Source organism: Seriola lalandi, unplaced genomic scaffold, assembly GCF_002814215.2.
Source record: "Seriola lalandi dorsalis isolate HSWRI2012SDOR001 ecotype SW California unplaced genomic scaffold, Sedor1 jcf7180002054182, whole genome shotgun sequence".
In the NCBI taxonomy this organism is placed as follows: domain Eukaryota; kingdom Metazoa; phylum Chordata; class Actinopteri; order Carangiformes; family Carangidae; genus Seriola; species Seriola lalandi.
In genome coordinates, this window is record NW_019524735.1 from 512,798 (window position 1) to 537,714 (window position 24,917).

Genomic DNA, 24,917 nt, shown 5'->3' on the forward strand with positions numbered 1-24,917 from the left:
TGGTCAGACAAAACAAGCAATAGGAAGTCGACACATTAACAACAACAACAATTGACATTTTCCAATATTATAGACCAAATATCAATCAATTAACTGAAAAAACAACTGGCAGATTAACTGATAAGAAAAATGGTTGCAACCCGAAACAAAATACGCTGAAACAGACTGTATTGTGCAGTATATTTTGATTTATTTCAAGTAATATTTGGGGCATTTTTTGTTTTTATAAGTGGGAATGACATTCAGCAAAGGTATCAAGCTGGACTGAAACTGTAACATTGCAATTATTTCTTATTTCTCTTTATTTTGATTCTTTTACCCCAAACACTTCTTTCTTTAACTTTCTGCATCTGAATGCCACTGACCACTCCCTGATGTTTTAGGTGTAATGCGTCACATTCACCACTAGGTGATGCTAATGCCTAAGGAAAGCAGATACCTTTGACTTCTGACTGGGTTCATGTTTGACTAACGGTGCACTTGAGCTTTGAGAAACCACACAACCATTTGAAAAGTTTATTTCTACCATACACAAACTGTACAACACAGCGCATATCTGTTTATTATGAAATAGTAAAAGTAATAGGAAGTTTCAATTTACAAACTACTTCAACTGAAAAAAGCATTACATTTTAATGTAAAAGAAAAGAAATACAATACAATTTCATATCATACTAATATCGGTCCACAAAAAAGCATTTCACATTACAAAACATCAAATACTAACAGGGAAAAAATAAAAATATTATTCACAAAACTTCCTGAGCAAACGATGTGTGGTATAGGAATTTAATATAAGAAATTATAAATAAAGGATTGTTAGGATTAAAGAATGTGATTCAATTTTTAAAAGATTAAAATTCTTTAAAACGTATTGAGTATTTGGATAAAATAGGGTCTTATTTTTTTCTGTAATTTGGCTCTTTTGCTGTTACATTTGTTTCTTCGCAGTGTCCTAGGCTACATGTCTTTGACTTCTTTTTTGCAGAAATGAAAAATGTATTGCTCGAATGAATTAGTTATTTTTATTCTTTTTTCTTGGGATAAGCCTCATGTGAAATTGAGACATGTATAGTTTGGTTATAAGACTACAGTGTCCCATTTCTCTCTTTTTGTTGAAGTCAAGGGCAGTGTGGTGGAACTAAAAATACAAAATAATCAAAATACAAAAGTGCAATTGATGCAAACAAACAACTGATTAGCCAACAACTATCATTTGTCTATGTTTTCATTTCTTTTTTTTTTTTTTCTTTTCTTTTTTTTGCATTTTGTGATCGAAACTGAAATGCAAGTTGTAGTGGTAGTCAGCTCGGTTTTGAAATAGCTACTATTCAAATCTGCCCCAAGCGTTACAAGAATATTCAAACTGTAAGACTGGTTGAAATGTTAAGGCTTGTAAGCAGTTTAAGATAGAACAGAAGTAGATGTTTTTTTGTAATTCACTCCTACTTTTTTCCCCTCTCCATGCTAGCAAAAGTTAAAATAAACACCAGACTTTTCGATCTCAGTCATGATACTTCAAAACCTGACTCTGAGATTACAGCTACTGAGACAACGGTATTTAAACAGTCATCAGGAACATTTTCCTCCTATGAAAATAATTGTACTGTATAATAAATTAGACACCATCCACATAATACTGTCCTACCACAAAACATAGTACTCGTATATTTTTATGGATTCATATACATTTAGGCACATACTATATGCACACTCCAAAGTGTGTGCACAGAAGGCAGTTTAATATCTATATTTAAAAAAAGAAAGACATCTTGACAAAGTGGATTCTTGATTTTTGTTGCACTCTTCTTGTGGCACACTATGCAAAGCAGAATTGGACATTCAGTTCACTGAGTGTTGTTGCATTTTTGCTCAGTGTCACCTCCTGGTTGCATTCAACTGTTATTGGTTGAGAAGAAAAAGGTACAGTACAGTTGCATTGCATTTTTTTGATCTCAGTGTTCACTATGTCTTACCATACATTCAGTTTCCAATAAAGAAAGCAAAAGCAATGCTTAAAAATATCGATGCTTAATCGTTTTTGTAGGTTTTTACTTTGAAGGGAGATCCTTATGGTCTAATAATAATAATATAAGTTTTTCAACACTAGATGGCAAAAGTATGCCATGAAATTGGAATGTGCTTCTATGTAATTTACAATGTGCAGAAAGTCAAACAGATTTCTCAGATATTAAGCATTTACAATTCAAGAAATAAATAAAAATTGAGGAAATAAATACACTGATGAACAAATATAATAATAAATAGCGATAATATAAGAATGACATGAACACATACGGATTAAAATCAAGCAAACCATACAAAATAATTAAGTGCAAGAGGGGTAAAAATCTCACCAGGATAAACATATCAAGTGAATGCAGAAACAGTAAAAGCATTACAAATCCGGCTGGTAATTTTCTCAGTGCAGTGTATTTACCGGGAAATGCCAAACACATTTCCAAAAGCCTTGTCTTATACATGCAGCCAAGCCAGGACTCTTCAGTAAAATAGAGCTATCTAGTGCCATTATCCGAAGTCAAAGAAACCTCTTGGTAGCTCTACAGCTTAAACATGGATGCCCTTAATAGCCTGTTTGATATTATCCAAGAGGGCCTTGCACTCTGGAGAGTATTCATGCTCCGAGTTGTTGTACATATCAGTTAATGTGTTCACATAGGCTTCAAAATTATGCTCACTGATGGGTCCCTGCAACAAAAACATGTTTAACTATTAGTGAAAACAGCACAGCAGAAATGACAATATATAGAAAATGACATTTCTTCCAGGACAGGTTAGATATAATGAGTTGTAGTGGAGTCTGTGGTCAAGGCTTACTGTACCATTTGAGGCAGCTGAATGTCTGTTAGACTGTTAATGAGAGCTTGGCTAAGGCAAGCGAGCTCCTTCAGAAGGCTGTCGTTGTGCTGTTCGATCATCTTGTTCTCCTCTTCAATTGTCTTCAGGTTACATTCCATAGAGGAGATCTGCTTTCGGGTACAAAAAAAAAAAAAAAAAAGACTTGTCAAATCGAGCGAGCAAGGATCTCAAGCTGGTGTCCATAAACCAAACTTGTGGGAGTAAATATTTACCTGGGTTTGGAGTTGCATCATATCTGCTTCTATCTTCATGTTGGATTCATTCAATTCTTTTATTTCATGATCCAAATGTTGAATATCTTCTTTGTTTTCAACACCTGAGTTGAAACAGATCTAATTTATCATGTTCAAACAACAGCAAATATTGATTTTTTTTATGCCAAGATACATGTAACTGCAGAATACTTGAGTATAGTCATACCACACAGCATGTCAGAGTAGCTTACCACTGCTGGCCTTCAATTTGATAGTCATCATCTCTTCCTCAGAGTGTTTTTTCTTGATGCTCTGTGCGTTCAGTGGGCAACCCGACAAACTAGTTCAGCAGGTCACAAATGATTATGTTAGGAGCAAGAACATCCTCAAACTTTAGCATCAACAGAGACTGCTAGAGGGAGTGAAAACGGTGCCATTGTACAGTAAGAATGCAACATGTCGACCAGCAGTGTTGTTTAGAGATAAAATGGAGGACAGGCGACCTCACCTTCTGTGAGTGGCAAACACATTATTGGCATGTCCGAGGCCATTGCAGCCAGGCAAGGGACAATGGGGTAGTTCCTGTTTATTGGCCTTCCAAGCAAAGGGCAGCCCATTGATGGACGACTCCTTCTGTCTTTTGGCAGCGAGTGGACAACTGCCTGCACTGCGGTGGGATGTGTATTTTCCCGATATATGGCCCTGTCCATCACATCCAATGACTGGACACCTACCACAGAAACACAAAGAGTCGTACAGGTTCTGAACCTGCAAATACCACTGATTCACACGAGAAAAAACAAACTAATTTGGATTTCTATGCTACAGACAAAACAGAGACATTTAACTGCACAGAAATAACAAGTACTCCATTGATAAACTGCAAAAAAATGTTCAAAAAAATGTTGAAACTAAATCATTCTCTGATATAATTTAAAAAATCTCTCTTTCAATAACTAGACCGGAAGATTTGTTAACCATTAAGTTGATTAATCCAGCCAAATGCTGATTAAAAATGAAGTCGCCAAAACTAGAGATGGACTCAAATAATCGCATTAACTATAAGTTACTAATCCACTAAAACTTGAGTTAGAGCGAACACTCTGTTCGGTGCATACATTTCGAGGTGACTGATATTTGTGCTTGAAAAACAAAAGCACAACTCATGCTGAATGTCATTAAGAGTTTGTCAGTTGTATTTTCAGGCCTGTTTTCTGCAGGTCAGTAATGGAGTGACATGAATTACAGATAATTGTCATGTATCCCCTCATGCGAAAGAATGTAATTTGAAGGTGGCTAACCCTTCCCTTATTGATAAAGGTGAAAGGTCACCTGAGATGATACAAATGGCACACACGCTGTAGAGTGCTGCTGCAAAAAGCCTGTTTCAGCATTTTGTTGCTCGACAGCACAGCAGCACTTAGAGGACAAAACAACACCAGTCCCATTACTTACATCTACCACAGGTAGGTAGCTTGATGCAAGGCACCAGGACAATGGAGGCATGCCATATGGCCTACTATTTACAATAATCTAGGGACATTTGCTACCCTCCCCCTGTCTCTCCCTGTCTCTCTTAATGTGTATGAGATCTATTCCAGTATAATTCCTAAGCTCATGCCCTTGCATTAGTAATTAAAAAGAAAAAATCAGTGTCCAGATGTATAAGTAAACAAGGGCTCATATATCTGACTTTGGATTTAAACTGCAAATCAATTACATTATTTTTTATCCAATAACACTTTCACAGACAGCAATGATTAAGCTGCAAATGAGCACAATGCCATCGGAGCAAGCAATTCAACATTTTCTTAGTATACTATAATTATAAAGAAAGCACTCAGTGAAGAGTGATAAGCCAGATATTCCATTCAGAAAATAGGAAAAATACAAAACCCTGAAAAAAATCCCACAAAAACATGCTGCTAATCCTTAGAAAATAATTCACTAATGTTATGACAACAGAAGTATTATTTTCTTTGTTTAACTTAATGGCCTCCAGGTATAATGCCCCGGGTACAAAAGCATGACGCATTTCCACAATGTTTTCTTGTTTTAATTTTGAAACAAAAAACATGACAGCATGGGATGAGGAAAAAAACAAAAACTCTTACTTAAGCTCTTGCTCATCTTTGTCATCCTTGTTTGGTGTGAGCTTCAAACCTCCCTTTCTGGCACGTGGACATCCTGACAAGCTAAAAAACGGTTGGAAACAGTATGGGTTAACATGAAGGAAAACTATAGAAGACTTAAAACAAAAGCTAAAATCGCACAGGCAGCTATGAGGAATATGGAGTTTCAATGACACACGTTTAAGCAAATCTAAATGTATTAATGTAAATAGAATTAACGGTTTAATTAATGCAGAAGTTGTACTCTGCATTAGCATATATCAGCCTGTTCAGCCTGTTCAGACAGACAGACAGACAGACAGACAGACGGACAGACAGACAGACGGACGGACAGACAGACAGACAGACAGACAGACAGACAGACAGACAGACAGGTAGATAGAAATTTCAGTTGCACATTTAATCACATCTAAATTAAATTAAATTCATTAATTGACAAATACTTTAATAATTGTATACGTTGTACTTTTTGTTAGCACATAGCAGCCTGTTGTTTTGTTGTAAAGTTGTACTACAACTGCACCGATATGTAAAATAGAATATCAAACAGACAGCCTTAAAACTGCATGTAATTTGGATATTAAAATAATAAATGAATGCATAGATACATGAAAGACAGCCAACAAAATCAGTAAAAACAAGATCTCAAAAAGTGCAGCATGTTTGCAGTATAAAGTGAGACTTTCACCATCTGTTTGAATGTCATGCATCTGACAAATGTATTTCATGCTCAGTTGCTATGATTTTTCTCTGCTACCTTCTGTGCGAAGCATAGTTCCCAGTCACGTGTCCAGATCCATCACAACCAGGTGTTGGGCACCTGCAGGTTGAGAGACACAGAGACCAGGTGCTTTTTACAGCAAAAGACTGAGAGTAGAGCAGTGAATTCAAGCTAATATGCAGAGATGTGGTGCAAATAGCAAACAACTTCATGTGGAGTACATAGAGATTGTGCTTAACGTGTAGTAGAAAGGAAAAGAGAGGAAAGGAAAGAAAGGGAGACAAGAGGAAAGGAGAGACAAGAAAAGGAAAGGAAAGGAAAGGAAAGGAAAGGAAAGGAAAGGAAAAGAAAAGAAAAGGAGAGGAGAAGAAAGGAAAGGAAAGGAAAGGAATGCGTTGACCTGAGCTGATCTTCACTAAGGCAAAAACAAGCTGCCTAGCTTAATGTGTAAAATCCTTTAGCAACAATAACAGTTTTCAAAACACATACTTTAGTTCCTGAGAGTTGGCTGCCATCAGTGATTTGAGTGTTTTGTCAGCCAGGGGACATCCAGACACACTGAAGAGGATAAAGAGCTAACAGTCATTTTAATGCACTCTTTGATCACAGCTGAATTAAATAATCTTAATACAATGTCTCAATGCATATTTATACAAAATTGTTTGAAAACACAATTCCACTTCTTCCTCATGAAAAAGCTTTTTCCTGTCACCAATGTGGGGAAAGAAACGACATAAAATCTATCTAAACAAGCTATGAGACAAGTTTTCAACTGTAGAAATAAACATAATCAAACAATCAGTACAGTTTCCCTTGTCTATATATGTGCTGGCTGCGTCTAATGAGAGTGTAATTAATTACAGTACCTCCGATGTGATGCATAATTCCCCGTCACATGGCCACTGCCGTCACAGCCTGGGGTCGGACAGCTGCAGGAGAACACAAAGCATTTAATACACAGATTACTCTAGTTCCCACAGACTTTGCAAAGCTTGAACTGAATCTTTCTTTTACATTGAGAACCTTTTCATGGGCATTAAAGTAAAAAAAGAGTTAGTACAGCAGGAAGTTTAGTAGAAAATTATTATTTTTGCTCAACATTCAGTTTAACAATGTCTCTGAATGTCGGAGGGGGTGCTGTGCTGTGGAAACTAGAGGATCCTACTTTTCTCGTGGTGTAATTCTCAAGAGGAGACCCAGCAGAGCATGCACTCTAACTACAAGAGTCAAGAATTGTAAGCTTGTACAGGACATACAGGGAGAAAACTCACTTTCAAATAGATACATTTCTTCTCCACATGAACCTGCAGACATACCAGTTACAGTCATATATGTAACACGGTGAGTTTCATTTGTGTGTTTTGACTCACTTATATCAATCTGTCCTACTTAAACAAAGGTACAGTTTGGAGTTACACTTCTTATTATTAAAACTGACCATCTGCCAACTAAACGGGAAGCTCACATTATGCACAGCTGGCTGAATAAAGATGCCTCGAGATGTTTCAGTCTTTAACGTGACGTACCTCAAAAGCTCTTTCTTTGAATCTCGTAATAGCAGCTTGGTTTTGGGGCTTATCATGCTGCCGTCTCCTTGATAGTGCTGGTCCTCCAAGGAGACCTGATCGTAATCCTCCTGCTGAGAAAGAAAAGATAAAAACATGGCCTTAGCTGTCCAAAATATTGAACCTGAACACAATCTGCAATGACCTAAAAGTGAATAATTAATGAAAAGCCCTGTATAATACTCTTAAAACACAAGCCCTGGGGGTTGGAGTGCAGGGCAAAGAGATTATGCTTAAGAATACTTAAACTGTAGTAAACCATACATCCATTTAAAGGCATACTTAATCCAAATAGTTTTTATGATGTATGGCCATGACGTATGCATTTCCTTTTTTTTTTTTTTTTCTTTTTACACAGACAAGACTGCAGTCACCAGATGTTGTGTATGATTTAAAAGCAGGTCAAATGTGATAACTTTTGATATCAACTACAAATGAATACCACCTGTGAAGTAATGAAAAGAAAACCTTTAAAGCTCAGATTAAGCTTCATTCAGGCCCCTGGGCAAGAGTGATATGTGGAGACTAGATTAGCACTATAGTCCTCAGTGTATATTTAATACATTTCATAGTTGCACAGATCTGACCGGAGCTGCTGCTTTGTCTTTAAAAAAAAAAAAAAGTATGTTACCATACTTAGGTCGTTGCTTACATTAATGGCATCTGTATTTCATGCTGGAAATATTAAGATTTTAGCAAGCTGGGGGATTTTACAGTTACGAAACTTTTTTAGTGTGATTCAAGTATTTTTAGACCAAATTTGACACTGTGGCTATTTTTAGACTACATTTATCCACCATTTTGGCCCACAAGGTGAATAAATAAAAGAGAATTAATTAATTCTCTGCCATATTTTAATTCTTGTCAGTGTGGAGAAGGCTTTGAAACATTTACAATTTGAGGTTGGGAAATGAAAAGGTAACGCTTCATTGCAGGTCAGTAAATTCCTAAAAACCCTATTTGGTTTCCTGGAAAGAACAATGTAATCAGATAATGATTATAGGACAAATAGAGAGTTCTGAGATTTTAGTTACAGTTTAGTTTGATGTGTTGAGTTTATTGTGCAGAAAATCTATTTGTGCAGCAAACCGAATAATCAGAATATGAAAACTATGAAAACGTTTTAGAGAATCTTATAGAGGCGGGGTGTTGGGGGACTTCAACTCAAGACATCAGTACTCCCTGTTGACCAGGAATCTTGTATCTTAATCTTTTACTTTTGGTCTATTACTGTGCTGCTCAGTCTCTGTGTTATTTATGCACTTTGTGTAACTGAAATGTCTTTGGTTTGGTGACACTCCAGAGACTCTCAAATTCTCACCCTGCACCATTTACATTTCTCATTTGTTTAATATATTCTTAAATTTTAAGATTACATTACATTAAAGGTGTCAGTTGTGTTTTTTGGGGGTTTTTTTATACCTCTTTGTCCTGTAAAACATGTGCTTTGCTGAAGTTGACAGGGATGGGGCTCTCCCAGCTGTCTCTCTCACACAGCGGCTGGTAGAAGGCGGGGCTGATGAGCACGCTCCCGCCTTTGGCCACAGTGGACTCGAGAGGAGACAGCGGGTCGTCTGAAGGTGCCTTCGTGTGGGTTTTCACATTTTCCTTACATTTCTTCATGCTCAAGTCCAAGGTGCCATTTTCATCCACTTCTATAAGCATGTCCTAAAGGCAAGAAGTTTAATTCTTTAATCAAGTAATACATGTCACAACATGTTGCGGAAGAGCACAGTAGATTAAGTAATATCATTGCAGTGCGTGCCAACATATGAAAACAAATGAATCAGAGGATAAAAATAGAAAATGTTTGCTAATTATTCTAAAAGGAATGTAAATAAAACACAACTAACATTAATATGACGCCAACAGTATGGTAAACATGAATCCAACAACATTTCACTGTAAACATGAAAAATTACTTTAGAGTAGAGTTCAGAGCAAACAAATAATACATACAGTGGTTATCTCACACTAGACAAAGTACCAAACTAAGCCAGCGTTAATTCTGCTGAACACAAAAAAAAATAATCACTGGTGTGTAGTTTTTCAGTGACAGCTGTGTCATCTGTTTTCTAGGACACACAACCAAGATGGCAGCTGGGGGGGTGGGGTGGGTGGGGGCTGGTTTTAGGTCATCATTATTATAGCAAAAATTAAAAAAGCTTAATGTGGCATAAGTTTCCCCGCTGACAGATGTGTTTGTCGTTTTTGCGCTGAAACGCAGTAGCATGATGACTTATGGCTGTTTTATGGTATTAAAAGTTTACCTCATTAAATGCTGAAATCCTTTTCCATAAATGGAACCAATTATTCAACGCATATGTTTCATTAAAGCCTATACATCATTATTTTTCGTAACAGAGGGGAACCTTTCAAATTAATTAAAGGGGATAATTTTCATGAACATTGGATGTGGCTGTCCACTTTAATTATTCAGCCATTTGATGATGTGTGTACCTAATCAAAATAACACCAGTGTAAAACTATAGGACCTGCAAGACTTTTTGTGATTTACTTTGATTTTTATTTGGTTTCTGGCTCTGATTAAAAACTAAAACTAAGGATTTTGTTGTTTTTTTTGCTATTATTGATTAATTATTGATGTAATTTAAGCTTTTTTGCACTGTTAAGTACGTAAAATCAGCTTGCTTTCACGCTTTAAAGGCCAGCCTTTTGGTGCTTTTTTTGTGTGTGATATTTCAACGTGTAATATACATATGCAGATAAGTTAAAGCATCCAACACCATATAACACTCTAAATATGGCCCCTTTTTTTCAGACTTGAAAGCTGTTCTTTATTTTGTACGTCTCTCCAAGACAACTAAGCTGTAAATGAGAACAGATGATTAACTTGCTAACACTGTTTTATTCATTCAGTGGGCTGGTACCTGGTACAGGGCCACATTCTCAGCTCAACAAGCTGGGAGACAAGGATCTGTGCTGTGTAGGTGTGGAAACCTTGAATCATCTACAGTACAGTGTGCACGTATGTAACCCACAGAATGTGATCAATATTAATCATGAAGTGAGTTTGGAAAAAGTTGAACACAATGCCGGGTTGCAGATAAAGACAGCTGAAGAGATTTTGGATCTGTGCACATTTCCAAGAAGAGTTTGGATTTTGTGTGAATTAAACTTTTCAGATGTTAACTCCTTTAGCTGATTGGCTTAATCCATTAAAATGCTTTTAAAGACTATCTGGTGTAGACAAACAGCCTATGCTGGATCATATAACTAAGCAAAATATCCTCTGCCATCTGCAGCGGGCAAGATGCATTTTCAGACAACAGTTCAGGGTTTTTACATGCCAGCTGATGTCGAAACTAAATACAATACCACATGTTTTACAAAAAAATAGACAAGTATTTGTAATTGGGAAGGAAGGCTGATTGTATTTCTTCTTTTGATGTGATTACACAAATTTTCATTTGTGTACATTAAAGCTTTATGAAGTGGAAACCTCCTTGTTTTTCTGCCACCAGAGTGCCAGGCTCCCTTTGCCAAAATCTGTCTTTTGATGTCTTCCCTTTTTATACACAAATCAGAGTTCCTTTAAAATGACCACATTAAATACCTTTCCAAGTGGTCTAATTTGATTACCTTTGTGGAGGTTGCCAAGGGCCGGCCGGCGACAGCCTCCATGTTCTTCCTGTAGCGAGTGGAGAGGTTAAGGATGGCGGCGGTCGCTGCTGAGGCTTGGAGACCATCCTCTTTTTTGAATTGACTCGGCGGGCTGTGCTGACCAGGGGTGGGCAGGCGGCCACCTGGAGCACCAAGGAAGCCAGGATACTGCTGAGGTGCTAAAAAACAAATAATTAGTGAATAAGTTTGTTACTGAGACACCAGGTGTTCCACCTAAACTTAATAATAGCGCAAGTTATAAGTTCATATTTGACAGTTTTAGCAACAACCAGTGATACAAAAATTTAGGTAATGACACATAAATATACACACATAAATATGATGTATGCAAATAGATTATTATTAATTTAGCAGCTGAAACAACATCTACATACTTAAAACACATGACAAAAAGTAGTTTGCACGTTTATTCATCTCCCTTAACATGTTAACTAACAAATAACTGTTTTCTTTGGTTAAATAAAATATATGAAGCTTACAATCAGGGAAATGTGACATTTCCTGGTCATGGTTGGTCCCCATCAGAGGCTGTTTGCCGAAGACCTGTGCATCAAAGCTGGCGTAATCAAAGCGGATTCTGCTGTATTTGTCCATGTCTTTTGTGAGGCTTGTTTGCAAGGCTGCTACTGGATGAGAGAGCCTATAGTTCAGCTGGTTCAGCTCGAACTTCTTTATCAAGCCGATGGCTCTACAAGGAGACAAATTAAAAAAGAAAAAAGACTTTATTTAATTGTGTAAAACTTGTAAAATAAGATGCCTCACAAGTTCATATTAAGCAGTTAAGTATAGACATTGTTTTAAACCATTCAGGGACACCAGTGCTTTTGCACACATAGAGTCTGGGATCTGATGTGTGTTGTAGATCCACAGCCAGGTTGCCAGACTAATTAATATAGTAGGAGTGGGCATCCTGCCCATGATATATCCACAGGGAACAAAGAGTTCTGCTCTTTTATCATTTCTAATAGAGAGGAACTCACAGGACCAGCAACCATTGCTTATGTCTGCTTGGAAAGCTGAAAATAGACTGTGCGTTCTGCTGGGATCACTGAATAAAAATATCCCACACACTCTCCTCAACAATAATAGTGTTTATCACTTTTTTGCATAACCTCAGTTAGGCTTTTACAACTTCAGTCCACTACAGAGCTGAATATGATTTCTGGGTGCTTGTTGTAATTATTTTTCTGCACATGTGACCACATTGAGAGCAGTGAAAATCCCGAGCGTTATCTGGCATTATACCTCGGTGAGCGGTCAGGTGTTTGTCTGCATTTCAGGCTGTCGTCCTGAGGTTTGGAGACTTTCACTGCAGCAGCGATGGGGCAGCCTGAGAGACTGGATGGGGAGGAAATCAAACACATTAGCCTAATACTGTAACTCATCTATGAACAGGGTACAGATTTTCTAATGGCTTTCTCCTGTGGATGTACCTCCGGTGGGTGCTACGGTTACTGTTGACATGGCCTCTTCCTGTGCACCCGGGTGTAGGGCACTTGAGGACGTTCTCATGCATGGCCAGGACTGAGGGGAGAGGAGATAAGTATGGTAAGAGAAACATGTCCAGAATAATTCAACATGTGAGATAACGAAGAACGAAGCTGAAAAGATTATAAGATGGTAAATAAATATATATTTACTGAGCATTTTGGAAGTAAAACAAATACATTTTCATACATTAAACGTTGGTTTATGTAACTGGCTGGTACATTAGAGCCTATAGAGCAAAGATCCTACAGAGACAGAAATAGGAGAAAAAAGCAAAAGGCTTTCTCCTTGTGAGGAATGCTGTAATGTCGCTGAAATGTAAATAGCTTAGTGCAAAGAGGAGCGTAACAAGACAGCTGATTATATTCTTCAAAAACAAACGCGTTGTTAAAGGTCCGCTCTGTATCCTTAGAAACTTCTTTTCTGTACATATTCTCCAATTAGTTTGTTGGAGTTGTCTATTTATTTTTGAATACTGCGTTAGCTAGCCCTTTGATTTGCAAATACTGCCTCCAGTCTAAGAGCACACGCTTTTTTGAAAAAGTTAATTACTTTTTCTGTTCCTTTTGTAACATTACTGTTTAATGTTGAATGTTTGTTGAGTTATATTGAAATGACTTAACAATCGCCAATGTGGGGAAAAAAAAGAAAAAAAAAAAAATTCAATATTCACACATTACAACACATTACGAGAAAGAGAGAGGGAGAAAAAAAAATCCTTTAAGTTTATTTGAAAAGTTTCATGCACATCTTTGAATTGAACTAAACATATAAGCAGGTCTTTCTTGTCTTTGGGCTTGTGCTAAGAGGATTTCAATTACTGCGGCTGATTGTAAATCCTAAAACTGGCAGTTTTTATGAGTAGAAACCATCCATTATACTTAATGTATACACAGAACTGCTTGTGCAACTTACTCTCAGGAGGAACTCGGACTTTATGAGGACACCCAGACAAACTCCTGTGATGTGGGTACAAGCCGGTCACATGACCAGTGCCATCACAGCCAGGGGTGGGACACTTTATATCCTTTTTATCTGTCCGTGGGGAATCTGTAGACACAGAAAAAATAATATTTCACAATAAAAAAAATATACAATACAACCACTGTGCTGATGCCGTGACATGCTAAAGCTTTTCTGTCCTTATGTGTTCTGTCAAGAAATGTGTAAATAAATGAAATATATATATAATGCACTTGTCCTGTATAATTATTGTACATAGGTCAACAGATTGAAATATCATGCAAAGCTAGACACTTTTTTCACAAAATGCATCTATTAATCTGTCATTTTAGTTAAGGCTGCAGTTCAACACAGAGCAGTCACTTCTTAATGCCCATCCATCGAAAGATTACATCTAGGATTACACATTTAGCCGCAGTCATTTGAAGAATCAGAGGGAAACATGAGAGGCACTTTAGGAGGATTTAAGACTTATGGTCATGGTTAAATATCCAGTTGATTCCTATCAAAATCCAATATTCTGAGTAGTAGCAATTCCATTAGAAAATTTTGTTCTTCTTTATTTTAGTCTGTTTATTTATTACTTCACTTGTTGCCAAAATGTTTTTAGTATTTAAGAGGATTTCCTCCCTCTGATCCCCACCACCACCACCCTGCGTATGCTTCTTTTATTCTTTTTGATGTTTTTTTTTTGAGCACCCAATCATCCAAATCACAAGTGGTCGAACTGATTTACACTGGATGAAGGTACAACTGTGAAAACTGTTTGTTCCCATACTGGTCACTTTTTTTTCTAAAGACTTGCATCACAGGTCTTTTCCTCTTTATTGTTACCTTTTCCTCCATGATAGTTGAGTCTGGTGTCCATGTCCATCATCCTATGGTGCCTCCTCTCATTGGTCATCTGCTCCATAAGGAACCGGTCCATTTCCCTGTAAGCATGGTGTAGGACCTGTCTTTGCTCTGTCTGCAAAGCTATAGCCTGCTCCAACAGGCTGAAGTTAACCCTCCCTCGGCTCATTTCAAGGCCCCTCTCGTGGAGACCCAGCGCCCAGCCGTCAAGCCGAGGTGGCCTCTCCACCTCTGTCTCCCCCTCGCTGTCCTCCTCCGTAGGTGGCGGCCTGTATCTTAAAGCCTCGGCATGAAAAATACTTGCTCTACCCATTGGACCACCTAGTTCCGAGTGGGGCTCTTCTTTAACGTGGCCGTTCCTGCCTGAAAGGTCTTCAGAGGCTCTGGAGGGACTGCAGCCCGAGCTGTTCACCTTGGCAGACAGAGACAGAGGCTCCCACTCAGCTTCCCTCATGTCTCCGTATGGACTCTGTGGCGATGACGTACCGCTCATCATCTCTTGACTTTGTTCTTCTTCGTTCTTAAGGAGCTCATCCTCATCTTCATCCATCAGAGGTTCAGATGTGTCTGGCTCACGCTGTGGAGAGCCATCAGAGGTCACTTCTGACCATCCCAGCGAATCGTTGGACTTTGCTGCTGCATCGTGGCAGCCATTTCTGTTGGCCACTCCGTTGACTGTATTTAAGTTTCCATCTGAAACAACAAGAAAACACGTATTATTCTCTGTGTTTTCAAGTGTTTTAAGGCCACATATGTTCTTCTTTTTTTGACCCCTCAGTCACACAGGATAAGACTTGTATGTCCTTGGTAATCTTCTCCAAATCCTTTCAAGGTTTTAGATTTTGTATTACTTCTCAATGAATAATATCTTCAGAAAAACATGTTTTTTATTAACATCTAGAGGATTTATAAGAACACATGTCGCAATGGAAATGATAATCAGAAGGTTGCAAGATTTCCAAGCAATTCTTAAAGTATATTTTAGAAAACATATATGACCCTTCTTTCTGCTAGTTGAACATGAAAGCTGGAGATGAAGAACACAATTGTTTTCTTCTTCCTCTGTGTCTCCAATTGTAGAAACAACCCAAAATAGATTTAGGACAAGATTATGGAGGGATTTACAGTGCGTTGGACAGTGAACATCAGTTTTTAATTAGTAATGTGTATTTTTAAGTGCAAGCTAAGCAGCAACATGTTGTCATCCGCACACAAAAAATGATTTTAAAAACACATAATTGTTGTTTCTAAGGATGAGAACAAGGAAAGTGAAGAGGATTCCTGAAAACACAGATGGCGGAAACCACAAACACGGAGATAAAAGAGAGGAATTTCTGTGAGCTGCTGCTGTCTGTGTGGCAGGACTTGGTTTAGGAGAAGCCAGCCAACCTCAGTCAAAAAACTGACAATAATTTTGTTGGATAAAAGTGTTAAAGGCACAACACTGAGCAGTTACGACAGGAATGAGAGGCCTGCCTAGTGAACATGACACAAGGCAACTGCACAAATACAAATAAGATAAATTTTGGTTGGATTTTTTTAAAAATCATGAGAAAAAGCTAATTATAGAAAAATAGAAAAAATGTATGTATTTAATTTAAATAGCAATTATCAAGTTATTACAAGTAAAGTTGACTGGACCAGCTACTTCAATTAAAACAGCTTCTTTTTAATGTTGAAATCATACATGTGTATCTTTTCTGTGGGCCTTGGTGAGGTAAAATATTTCAACATTTCCTGGTTAACAACATATCTTATTATCTAATAAGTATCTAAGTAAAAATATTAAAAACATACAGTAAGGCAAATAGATAGATTATTTAATAAAAAGTTATTCCAAATTATAAAGTTAGAAGAGCTTTTCCAATAATTTACTTTTTTTTTTTTTTATAGAAAATTAATTCCATTATTTTTAGGTTTTGACTTTTCTTTTTTAAATCCTTGTGGGTGTGATAAGATACCATATATGATATATGTAGTGCCATTATTCCAGATTAATTTAATATATATGCATTTCTTCTTAAATTTTACACTCATTTTGTATAATCTCTTTTCTCCAGCTTATTTTGCTGAGTGCTCTCAATAATTTAATTAGCATTGACCTCTGGTCCGCCATATTTTAGAATAAATCCAGAAATCCCGGTCACATGTGCAGAGAGCCACAAGACTGAGTGAAGCCTTACGCACTGAACGTCTGATCAGTGGAACAGACAGAGAGGGTTAGCTTTATCTTTCAAAATGCATCTGAAACAACACTTTATTAACACCACTGATAATATTAAGTCATGGTCAGTGATTAACAATGGAAAGCTGTCATCTGGATTGATTCAACAAAATCTCTCTTGATCCTCCAAAACCAGTCAAACTTATGCTCGACTAAGGCTCTTTGGACTGTGAAGGTTTTTACTTTCAGCAGGCTGGACTGTATATCCTCTTAAGTGGCCAGACATCAGAGACCGCTGCAAAAGTAGGATTCGAGAGGTTGAGAAGATAGATAGAGATGGATTGTTAGAATCAGATCACACAGTGCTGAGGATGATACAGATATAGGCATTATCAGACAGCCACCACAAAAATTTAATCCTCACCAAATGAGCTTTAAAATATGACACAAATTATCAAGCACTAATAAAAGAGGTAACTGCTTTTGTGACATATGAGTTTGTACATTATTGTTTGCAGAGGAATTTGACATGCCTGGTTTCATACGCATTGTGCTCGGGCAACATTACAATGTGTTACTATGTGTTCCCTGCTGTGAAAAATATTTGAAAAGAGGCGTCTAAAGACAAACCCTGTTGAATGAAAAATTAAAGCCAGTTACACGTATTTACATTTATGAGGCAAGCAACAAGGGTTTTGTTTTTCATCCAGATGGACTCTCTGGCCTGACACAGCCGCATACAGTCAGACAAGCACACAGACGTATACACACACAGACAAAGACACACACATAAGTGCAGTGAAAAAAGGAAAGAGATGGAGGAAAAAAACTTGGATCCCTCCAGTGGTTTGTGTGTTGGAACAGGTGAACAGTTTGTACTCCAGAATAGCCATTACCAGCACTCTGCAGCAGGGCTGCAGTTGGCTACAGTTGAACACAGTGTGGCTCGACCAAACGAGAGGCTTATTTTTCTCCCTTTTTGTTAAAATGCAGATATGACCAGCTTCCCACTGCAGAAATTCTTGCTGCCTCCAGTACACTTTTTCCATTTTTTGTTTTCCTACAGAAAATAGTCCCTAAATCTGATAACAGCAAAATATATTTATCGCTATCCGTATTCATTTGACACCTCAATAGACTTTTTTTTATTCTGGACGGATTTTGTTTTGTTTCAAAGCCATAGGCCACTGAATATCAGGTTGAAATAGGGAAAATATACAGCAGTCAATCAATGCCTGATGATAAAAAGAAAATGTATCTAGAATTCACAGCAACAAAAGGAAGAACTGATGATACACAGTGAATTACTTAGATAATTGTAATGTAATATGAACCCAGGAAACAAATAAATTCCATTTCCAATGAATCCACACAATTCAGTGAGCTACTCTCCTGGTCCATTTAACTACACACATGTGTACTATAATGAGCTGTAGACATTATGCCTAATTATGTATTAGACTGTGTTAGAGGGCCTAACAAAAGCTTTTGAAAGGGACAATTACGTTTGTTGCTTAGTTACATCGTTAAAAATATACCAAATCAGTGCAGATTATAGTGGGCGAGAATGCACATGTACACCACGAGCATTGTTGCCAAAATGCACAAAATTCAATTCATTAGGAAAAAAGAAAACATTTTCGCTCCTGAAAAGGACAGTGGCATAAGTGAAAATAAACATTTTTTAACTGTTGTTGATTAAATTCGCCTGTTGTTGAGTAAAATCTTTGAAAATAAATAAATAAAAATAAAACACTTAAATATTAGAACATCAGCCAAATAATGTTGACAACTCATTTGATTTTCAAAATAGGCAACTTCAATAAAAATTCAATATAAAGGAATGGCAGAAGTTTAATTTCAAAATCAAAGTGAACTGGTGAACACCCCCATTCAGTTTTTCATTCTATGGATTCAATGAGTTTGGACTGGCTATTGAAAAAGGACAGATGAGGGGTCTGAAATCTGGCCTCATCAAAAGAGGGTAAAGCCACGCCAAAAATATCATGGCAGATCAGCTGTCAAAACTTCAATTTGTGGACGTGAGACACAACTAATGTGGACCCAGCAGTGCAGTCTTTCACTTCCACTGCACAATGACTGCGGCTGCTGGCTGATGGCAGAGGGAGGGAAATATGAATGCAACAGATGGGATTTTAAAATTCAGCGTCAATTGTTCATCAAAACAGACAAAACAACAGGACATCTGTTTACCTGCTGGAGTGTCAATGTTCCTCAGCTCTTCTTTGTCCTGTGGCGGTGCCAGGTCCTCGCTCTCCTCTTCACATGCCTCGCTGGGGCTGTAGTGGCGGGGCTTCATCAGCAGGGACTTTCTCTTGTTGACGGGGGCGCCCTGCACCCCTTCCTGAGCACTCCTCTTCCTCGCCATGGACCCATATGGGCTGGAGGGACGAGGGGAACGGACAAAAAGCGCAGCAGGGTCAACAGAGGCTTCGGCTGGCTTGTTTTAAAGGTCCGACTACTAAAATTTGAGACTTTTTTTTAATACATCATCAAGTGAAAACCCCTCAGAAAGAATCACATGTTTGATCTGGGAAATGAATACTTCCCGTCTGGCTTAAAGATGAAAAAGGTGAGAAAAATTCAAAGTGTTCACATCATAAAATTGTACCTGTGCGTCTCAGTGATGCAGTCGGCAAGCCCTGTGAAATAAAGGCCAAGAAAGAACAGATAAAAAGTCATGTTTACATTTCCACTACAGCAGCACAGCATCTGTCGACATAATCTTCATCAAAGGTTCAAGGCGACTCACTACTTTTGGACAATCGCTAATGAAATTTTACAACGCTCTGTAAATATTTGTTTTGCAGATAATGTTTTAGGGATGACACCACGAGGGCTAATACTGCTTTATCCAGCCTTTCACCATAGATTTTATTCTCTTTTACAATGCCATCGGGTATAATCAGCATAAGGATGGAGAAGTGGTCTCTTCATTGATCTGAAAAGCTTTTCATTCAGTCTGGCTCATTCTCCGGGAGACCAACAGTAGCTCATCCTTTGACAGCGACGACAACATAATCTAAAAGGGTAAATCAATTTTCCCAGAGGCCTGCGTCAATCTCATTCACAAGTTCTACCCATACTCCCATGAAGCACAACCAATAATAACACTTTTCATGAATTTCCCTAGATGTAGTAATAGCTCCAGTGTGAGCAGGCAGGCCTCGGAGGCCCTGAACACTTGCATAATGACATATCCAGTCTAGAGGTTTTCAATCACACAATATATATACACTCCTTAACTAATTTGAGCCACTGTTCCAATTTAATGAAGTTATTCCCCTCTGAATAATGAAATGGCAGTGCAGTGCTCTTCAGACCGGTAAGATAATACATAAAATTGACAGTTATAAAGTTGGATTGTTGAACTGATACCCCTAACCCATGGCGATAAGTGGAATATGTGTGTGTGTGCATGCATGTGTGTGTGTAGTTAAAAGCAAACTAAAACTAAAAGCTTTACTCACCTGTGCTACTGTTACATGGTTTCAGGGTTTGCTCCTCACCTTCAGAATCCATCTGTAAATAAAACATAGGATGTAAAGATGAGCCAGTAGATGACAGCTTTTTGTGTATTTATCTATTTTCATTAATTTCTTTTATTTGAAATGGAAAAAAGGTTCAAATACTTCATAGATTATTGTTGATTTTTGTCAGTCACCCAGAGCCAGTGAGCCTTAAAATCAATTTGTGTGCACAACAACATCACAAAGAGCTCCTAAAACACCAGTAATATGCAAACACATGGAGTATAATGTCAGGGGAGGAAAGTTTCAAAGGTGAGTAAAAATGTAATGACACTAAATAATGACATTAAAGTACGGACAGCACCTCACTGTGTGTGTTTAGACAAAAATAGTTGCTAAAATCCATCCACTCTCTCTGGCTGTTGCTTGTGGGTCCCAAATAAAACCTATTAAACATAATTATTCCAGGCTGATGGTGGCGTATAGTGGTCACAGGCCAGTGAAATCTGTGAGTCATAGGATATGCTGTTACTTTTCCCTGGTAATGGGAAACATGACTCCTCTCTCTCGTTTGCTGTTGTGATTGAAGGCACTGACCTGTCATACATTTATAATAGGGGAGCAGGTGTGGCAGTGATGGACCTTAATTTCCTTTAATAAACCTTTTATGTGCCACACTCTTAATGCCACGCCGGGCCCTCAGAGGTCCTGCTCATAATAGGTTCATTACTTTTGATTACTACAGCCTATTGAGACAAACAACTCCCAAACACTATAGATTACATTCTGTAAAAACGAATGTACCTCATTAGTTTGTAACACTTTTCCACACAGACATGTTTCAATGTTTTGTATAAATTTGTTGTTCTGAAGGAAAAATGTTGCTCTTACACACTTCAATCTGTAACGTGGACATTAATCAAAGTTCAAATGATGTTATCAGTGAACCTAAATATCACCACTGAGTCATACATGTTTATTACCAAGCTGTTTTTTTTTTTTTTCTTTACGTGACATTTTAGACCTGCCATGTTGTACTTCTTTATACAATTCAGAGTTTCTCTGGTTAATCAATATTAGTGTAATAATTAGTGTAATAATAACAGATTTCTAAAAGTCAATGCTATAAGAATCACCTAGAAATGTGTTGCAGTTCCTCAGTTTAAGGTCAGTCCTGTGCCTGTCCAACCACTGAAAAACAATTAGTTTCAATGGGTTTCAGGCTGCATTATATATCTTACTATGGCTCCATTTTCTTTTACAGTACACTGCTTACAGTATCCACTTTCACACATTATATAAGTTTTAGTCTGACAAAAAAATTTAAACCTTTTTTTTTTTTTGTATTTCGTGCGTATTTCTGACATCATAATTACAAAACCTATGTTTATCAGCGAGTTTGAGCTTATATCTATTACACATAAGAAGGAGCGACATGTAACAAGACGGGAAGGGAAGACTTGATAGATGCTGTGGTGTACTAACAGGTAGTTCTGGCATGGCAACAACATGGACAAACATGTGACGCTGACTGTTTACAAAAGCAGAACAAATAGATACATTCAGGGTGAAACGGGAGATTTTGTTTTAACACTCCCTGCATGATCTGGCTGAAAACGTACATATATAATTTACCTTTTTATTACTATTGTATGGCAAGTCTTTTTGTCAGGGGATCATACATTTTTCAGATAGAGTGCTATATGTCATAGATTGATGAAAAGCAGCCTTTGGTCATGGATATTTTTATAATGGAATGGACACATTTTACTTCAACACCCTGAATTTAGCATATTCAAGCAGTATAAACATTTAATCAATGGTCCATAACAAATGATAATATAGTTGTAAGCAGATATGAGCATTTAGCAATGTGTTTGACAGCAACTATAACTCCTCCTGTGGGCAGCCATAAGTGAAGGTTGTTGTATAAACAGATAATAAACGACAAAATAGAAAAACACCACTGTAATGATATAAAATATTCATAAGTTATAATTTTTGACAAATACTGTACATTCACATTAACACGCATATCCTTATATCTACTTACAACTACATATATTATCATGTGCTATAAAGCATTTCTTCATTATGTATATACTACTATTTATATACTACCTAAATTTATAGTATATAAATGTGGAAGTAAGTGGAATTAAAAATGACATATACTTATCAGTGCCTCTGTTCCAGGATAATAACCTGTGCAATAACTGACTGAATAACAGTCTAAACATAAAAGAATATTCTTTTTAGAAACTCCCTAAGAATAATTAATTTAAAGGGTTTATCATTTACTTTGCTCACTTCTTTTGTTACCCAAAAAATAATGTGTCTTGGTAAGTGTTACAACAATGTGTGTTTCCATCAAAGTTTTGTATCCCCAGCTATGGTGTGTCATGGTGCGCATTAAATTTTGTGCAGTACTCACAATAAATGTCGTCAAGAAACAATTGTTTGGTGGCAGATCACTTTTACAAAAGTTTACACACAGAAATAATGCCACTGAGTTCGATGTTTAAGCTTGATAGGAGTGTTTTTGCATGTTTTACTGCAAAACATCCTCACTTCATATAGCTGCTGAGCATTTTCTAAAGCACAAGGTCTTAGATTTCTGAACATACTTTCCAATCCTCTTGGGCTGTCATTGATTTCTATTCATTTCAGTTTGAAACAAACAGACTTTGAATGAACTTAGCATCATGTCTGCTTTAAAAAAGGTGAAGTACTGTAATGGACCTCACGGACATGTAAGGAAAACATACAGAATAAATATCTCTCTAAACTTTCTGTTGTGGTTTCACAGAATGTTCTTTCAGGTACAAATCCAGCCGAGTCAACCTGACATCTAAAGGCAACGACCACAATAGAAAAAGCAGACTCAGCAACACTTTTTAAAGAGTACTATATTATCTGCCAGCCTCCCACAGCTCTGCATAAGTAAAATCCAATCTCAGTTTGTGATCACTGTGGTCAAAAGAGCAGTGACACTCCACCACTTAGCATGCTACTTATCCAAAACACTGTTACACAATCACTGAGCCCCAGGGATTTTTTTTTTGGTCCCTAACAAAGTTATTTTTTCACCTTGTGTTTAGAATTATAAGCTCTTTCTGAGTCCCGTCCGCATTAGATTATTTACCTTTGACTGTAGTTTTCCGAGCGCTCTGTAGGATAAGATGCCAGATCCACACTGTCCACCCTGGTTGATGCTTTCACACTTCTTATCTCTCAGGAGGTGATCGTGTAATTCATTATCTATAACAGAATATACACCAAACACAAAAACGTGTCAACTTTAATCTTACAGCCTGTAACTTATTTACTTTTTAGCTTATGGGAAATCAATTGTATGTATGTAAACCAGATTTCTGAAGGTATTTAATTATTATATTTTCATATTCTGGGGACACGGATGAGAATATGAAGTCAGAAAAAGGTGGAAAGAGCATATTAATACCTCACATGGAATAAGGAGCACAATGCAAATTGATTGCTTGACAGAGATCAAATTGCTTGCTTCTAATTAATACAAAACATCCAAGAGGGAAAACAAGGATGAACACAATGAGTACATTAAGCCTCTTCACTTCACAGATCTTATTATGGAATTATTTATTTCTGTTAGCTTTGAAAAAAAAAAAGGAACCCAACATCTTCTTAATTATAGCTCACAGAGCATTTCCCCGGAAAAACAAAACTGGGTGAAAAAAGCAGAGGGAGTGAGGGAGGGAGGGGTATTCACTCAGTTTCATTAGCATATGAAAAAAGACTCACTACTATTTGAGCTGGTTCGTCATCTGCTGAATCATATTTATGCGCCCACCCCCCCTCATAAACGCACTTACACAAACCCCAAGTCCAACACAAATAATGCTTCTCAGAGGACTGTTTCCCTACGTCGAGGGCAGATTTCTCAGGGGGAAAGGAGGCAGCCTGATGCTGAGGCTCTATGAGATTTTCTATGTGTTAATCTGGCTGCTAGGTGTCCTTGAGCCCAGCCCATTCCCCCCTAACCCCATCTGCCAGCATTCCCACCACAGAGGAGAGAATGGGCTGCGACTGGGGGTAGAAAAAGAGAGAGACCTTCCCAGTCCAGCAATCATGAATAACCATTGCCTCGCACCATTATCAGAAAGGCTGGATCCAAGATGAGATGATGGAGGGGAAATATCTGTAAAACACCCCAGCGCTCCTGACATTATTCTAACCACACTCTCGCATTTTGCTGAAAGTGATGCTATTATTATTATTTTCATATAATGCCTTATTAATACCGTGCAGCTGCTGTGGATATTCATCACTGACCTTGAGTCTTTGTGTCCCCTTGTTCCCAGCTTATCCGTGCACTTGGGATGCTCTCATGTAATTAACACAGACATTATTGTGATGGAGTGAAAAACTCTGTGCTGATACCTCATCTTGAAACCAATAAACCAGGACAGAGTAGCAAAGTAAGATTCTGGAGACCATAAAATTAATTACATTATTTACTTTTTATTATTTCCTTTAGATAGGTTGTACAGGCGAGATGATAGAGGCAAATGAGATTACACAAAATAAGATTTCAAAATGTCAGTACTGCACACTCAACCAACCAACTGTTATGATTAGATTACTCTTTTAATATAATTACTGTCTAAGGCTGTGTGTGGAAACAATGCATACATAAAAAACAGAGGCTGCGTCTTAACTGATTCCCATCCTTTTCTCCATGAGCCTTTTTCTCTTAACCTTTCTTCAACGGTATCATTTTGAATTATAGGGAACGGATGGGTGCTCTGTGCAAGGTCACTGTCTGGTGTGTACTCACCCCCCC

General features: G+C 37.6%; 1 protein-coding gene across 2 annotated transcripts in view; it reads right to left on the reverse strand.

Annotated features, from left to right (window-relative positions):
- Window positions 1-502: 502 nt before the first annotated feature.
- st18 (ST18 C2H2C-type zinc finger transcription factor) overlaps window positions 503-24,917 on the reverse strand; it is a 33,525-nt gene continuing 9,110 nt past the window's right edge. Inside the window, exons 2-22 of one of the 2 annotated variants that reach the window (XM_023403816.1) lie at window positions 23,241-23,356; window positions 20,096-20,147; window positions 19,237-19,267; window positions 18,819-19,006; window positions 14,423-15,133; window positions 13,541-13,675; window positions 12,571-12,661; window positions 12,383-12,475; window positions 11,617-11,825; window positions 11,096-11,295; window positions 8,915-9,160; window positions 7,454-7,566; window positions 6,794-6,856; window positions 6,417-6,485; window positions 5,964-6,026; window positions 5,189-5,269; window positions 3,583-3,804; window positions 3,326-3,414; window positions 3,093-3,196; window positions 2,844-2,987; window positions 503-2,709 (exon numbers count right to left, since the gene is read on the reverse strand). In XM_023403816.1, the coding sequence (XP_023259584.1) occupies window positions 2,569-2,709; window positions 2,844-2,987; window positions 3,093-3,196; window positions 3,326-3,414; window positions 3,583-3,804; window positions 5,189-5,269; window positions 5,964-6,026; window positions 6,417-6,485; window positions 6,794-6,856; window positions 7,454-7,566; window positions 8,915-9,160; window positions 11,096-11,295; window positions 11,617-11,825; window positions 12,383-12,475; window positions 12,571-12,661; window positions 13,541-13,675; window positions 14,423-15,133; window positions 18,819-19,006; window positions 19,237-19,267; window positions 20,096-20,147 (3,045 nt within the window). In that variant the 5' untranslated portion in view covers window positions 23,241-23,356 and the 3' untranslated portion in view covers window positions 503-2,568. Of the gene's footprint in view, window positions 2,710-2,843; window positions 2,991-3,092; window positions 3,197-3,325; window positions 3,415-3,582; window positions 3,805-5,188; window positions 5,270-5,963; window positions 6,027-6,416; window positions 6,486-6,793; window positions 6,857-7,453; window positions 7,567-8,914; window positions 9,161-11,095; window positions 11,296-11,616; window positions 11,826-12,382; window positions 12,476-12,570; window positions 12,662-13,540; window positions 13,676-14,422; window positions 15,134-18,818; window positions 19,007-19,236; window positions 19,268-20,095; window positions 20,148-23,240; window positions 23,357-24,917 lie in introns of both variants that reach the window. The other variant, XM_023403813.1, reaches the window with a different exon arrangement.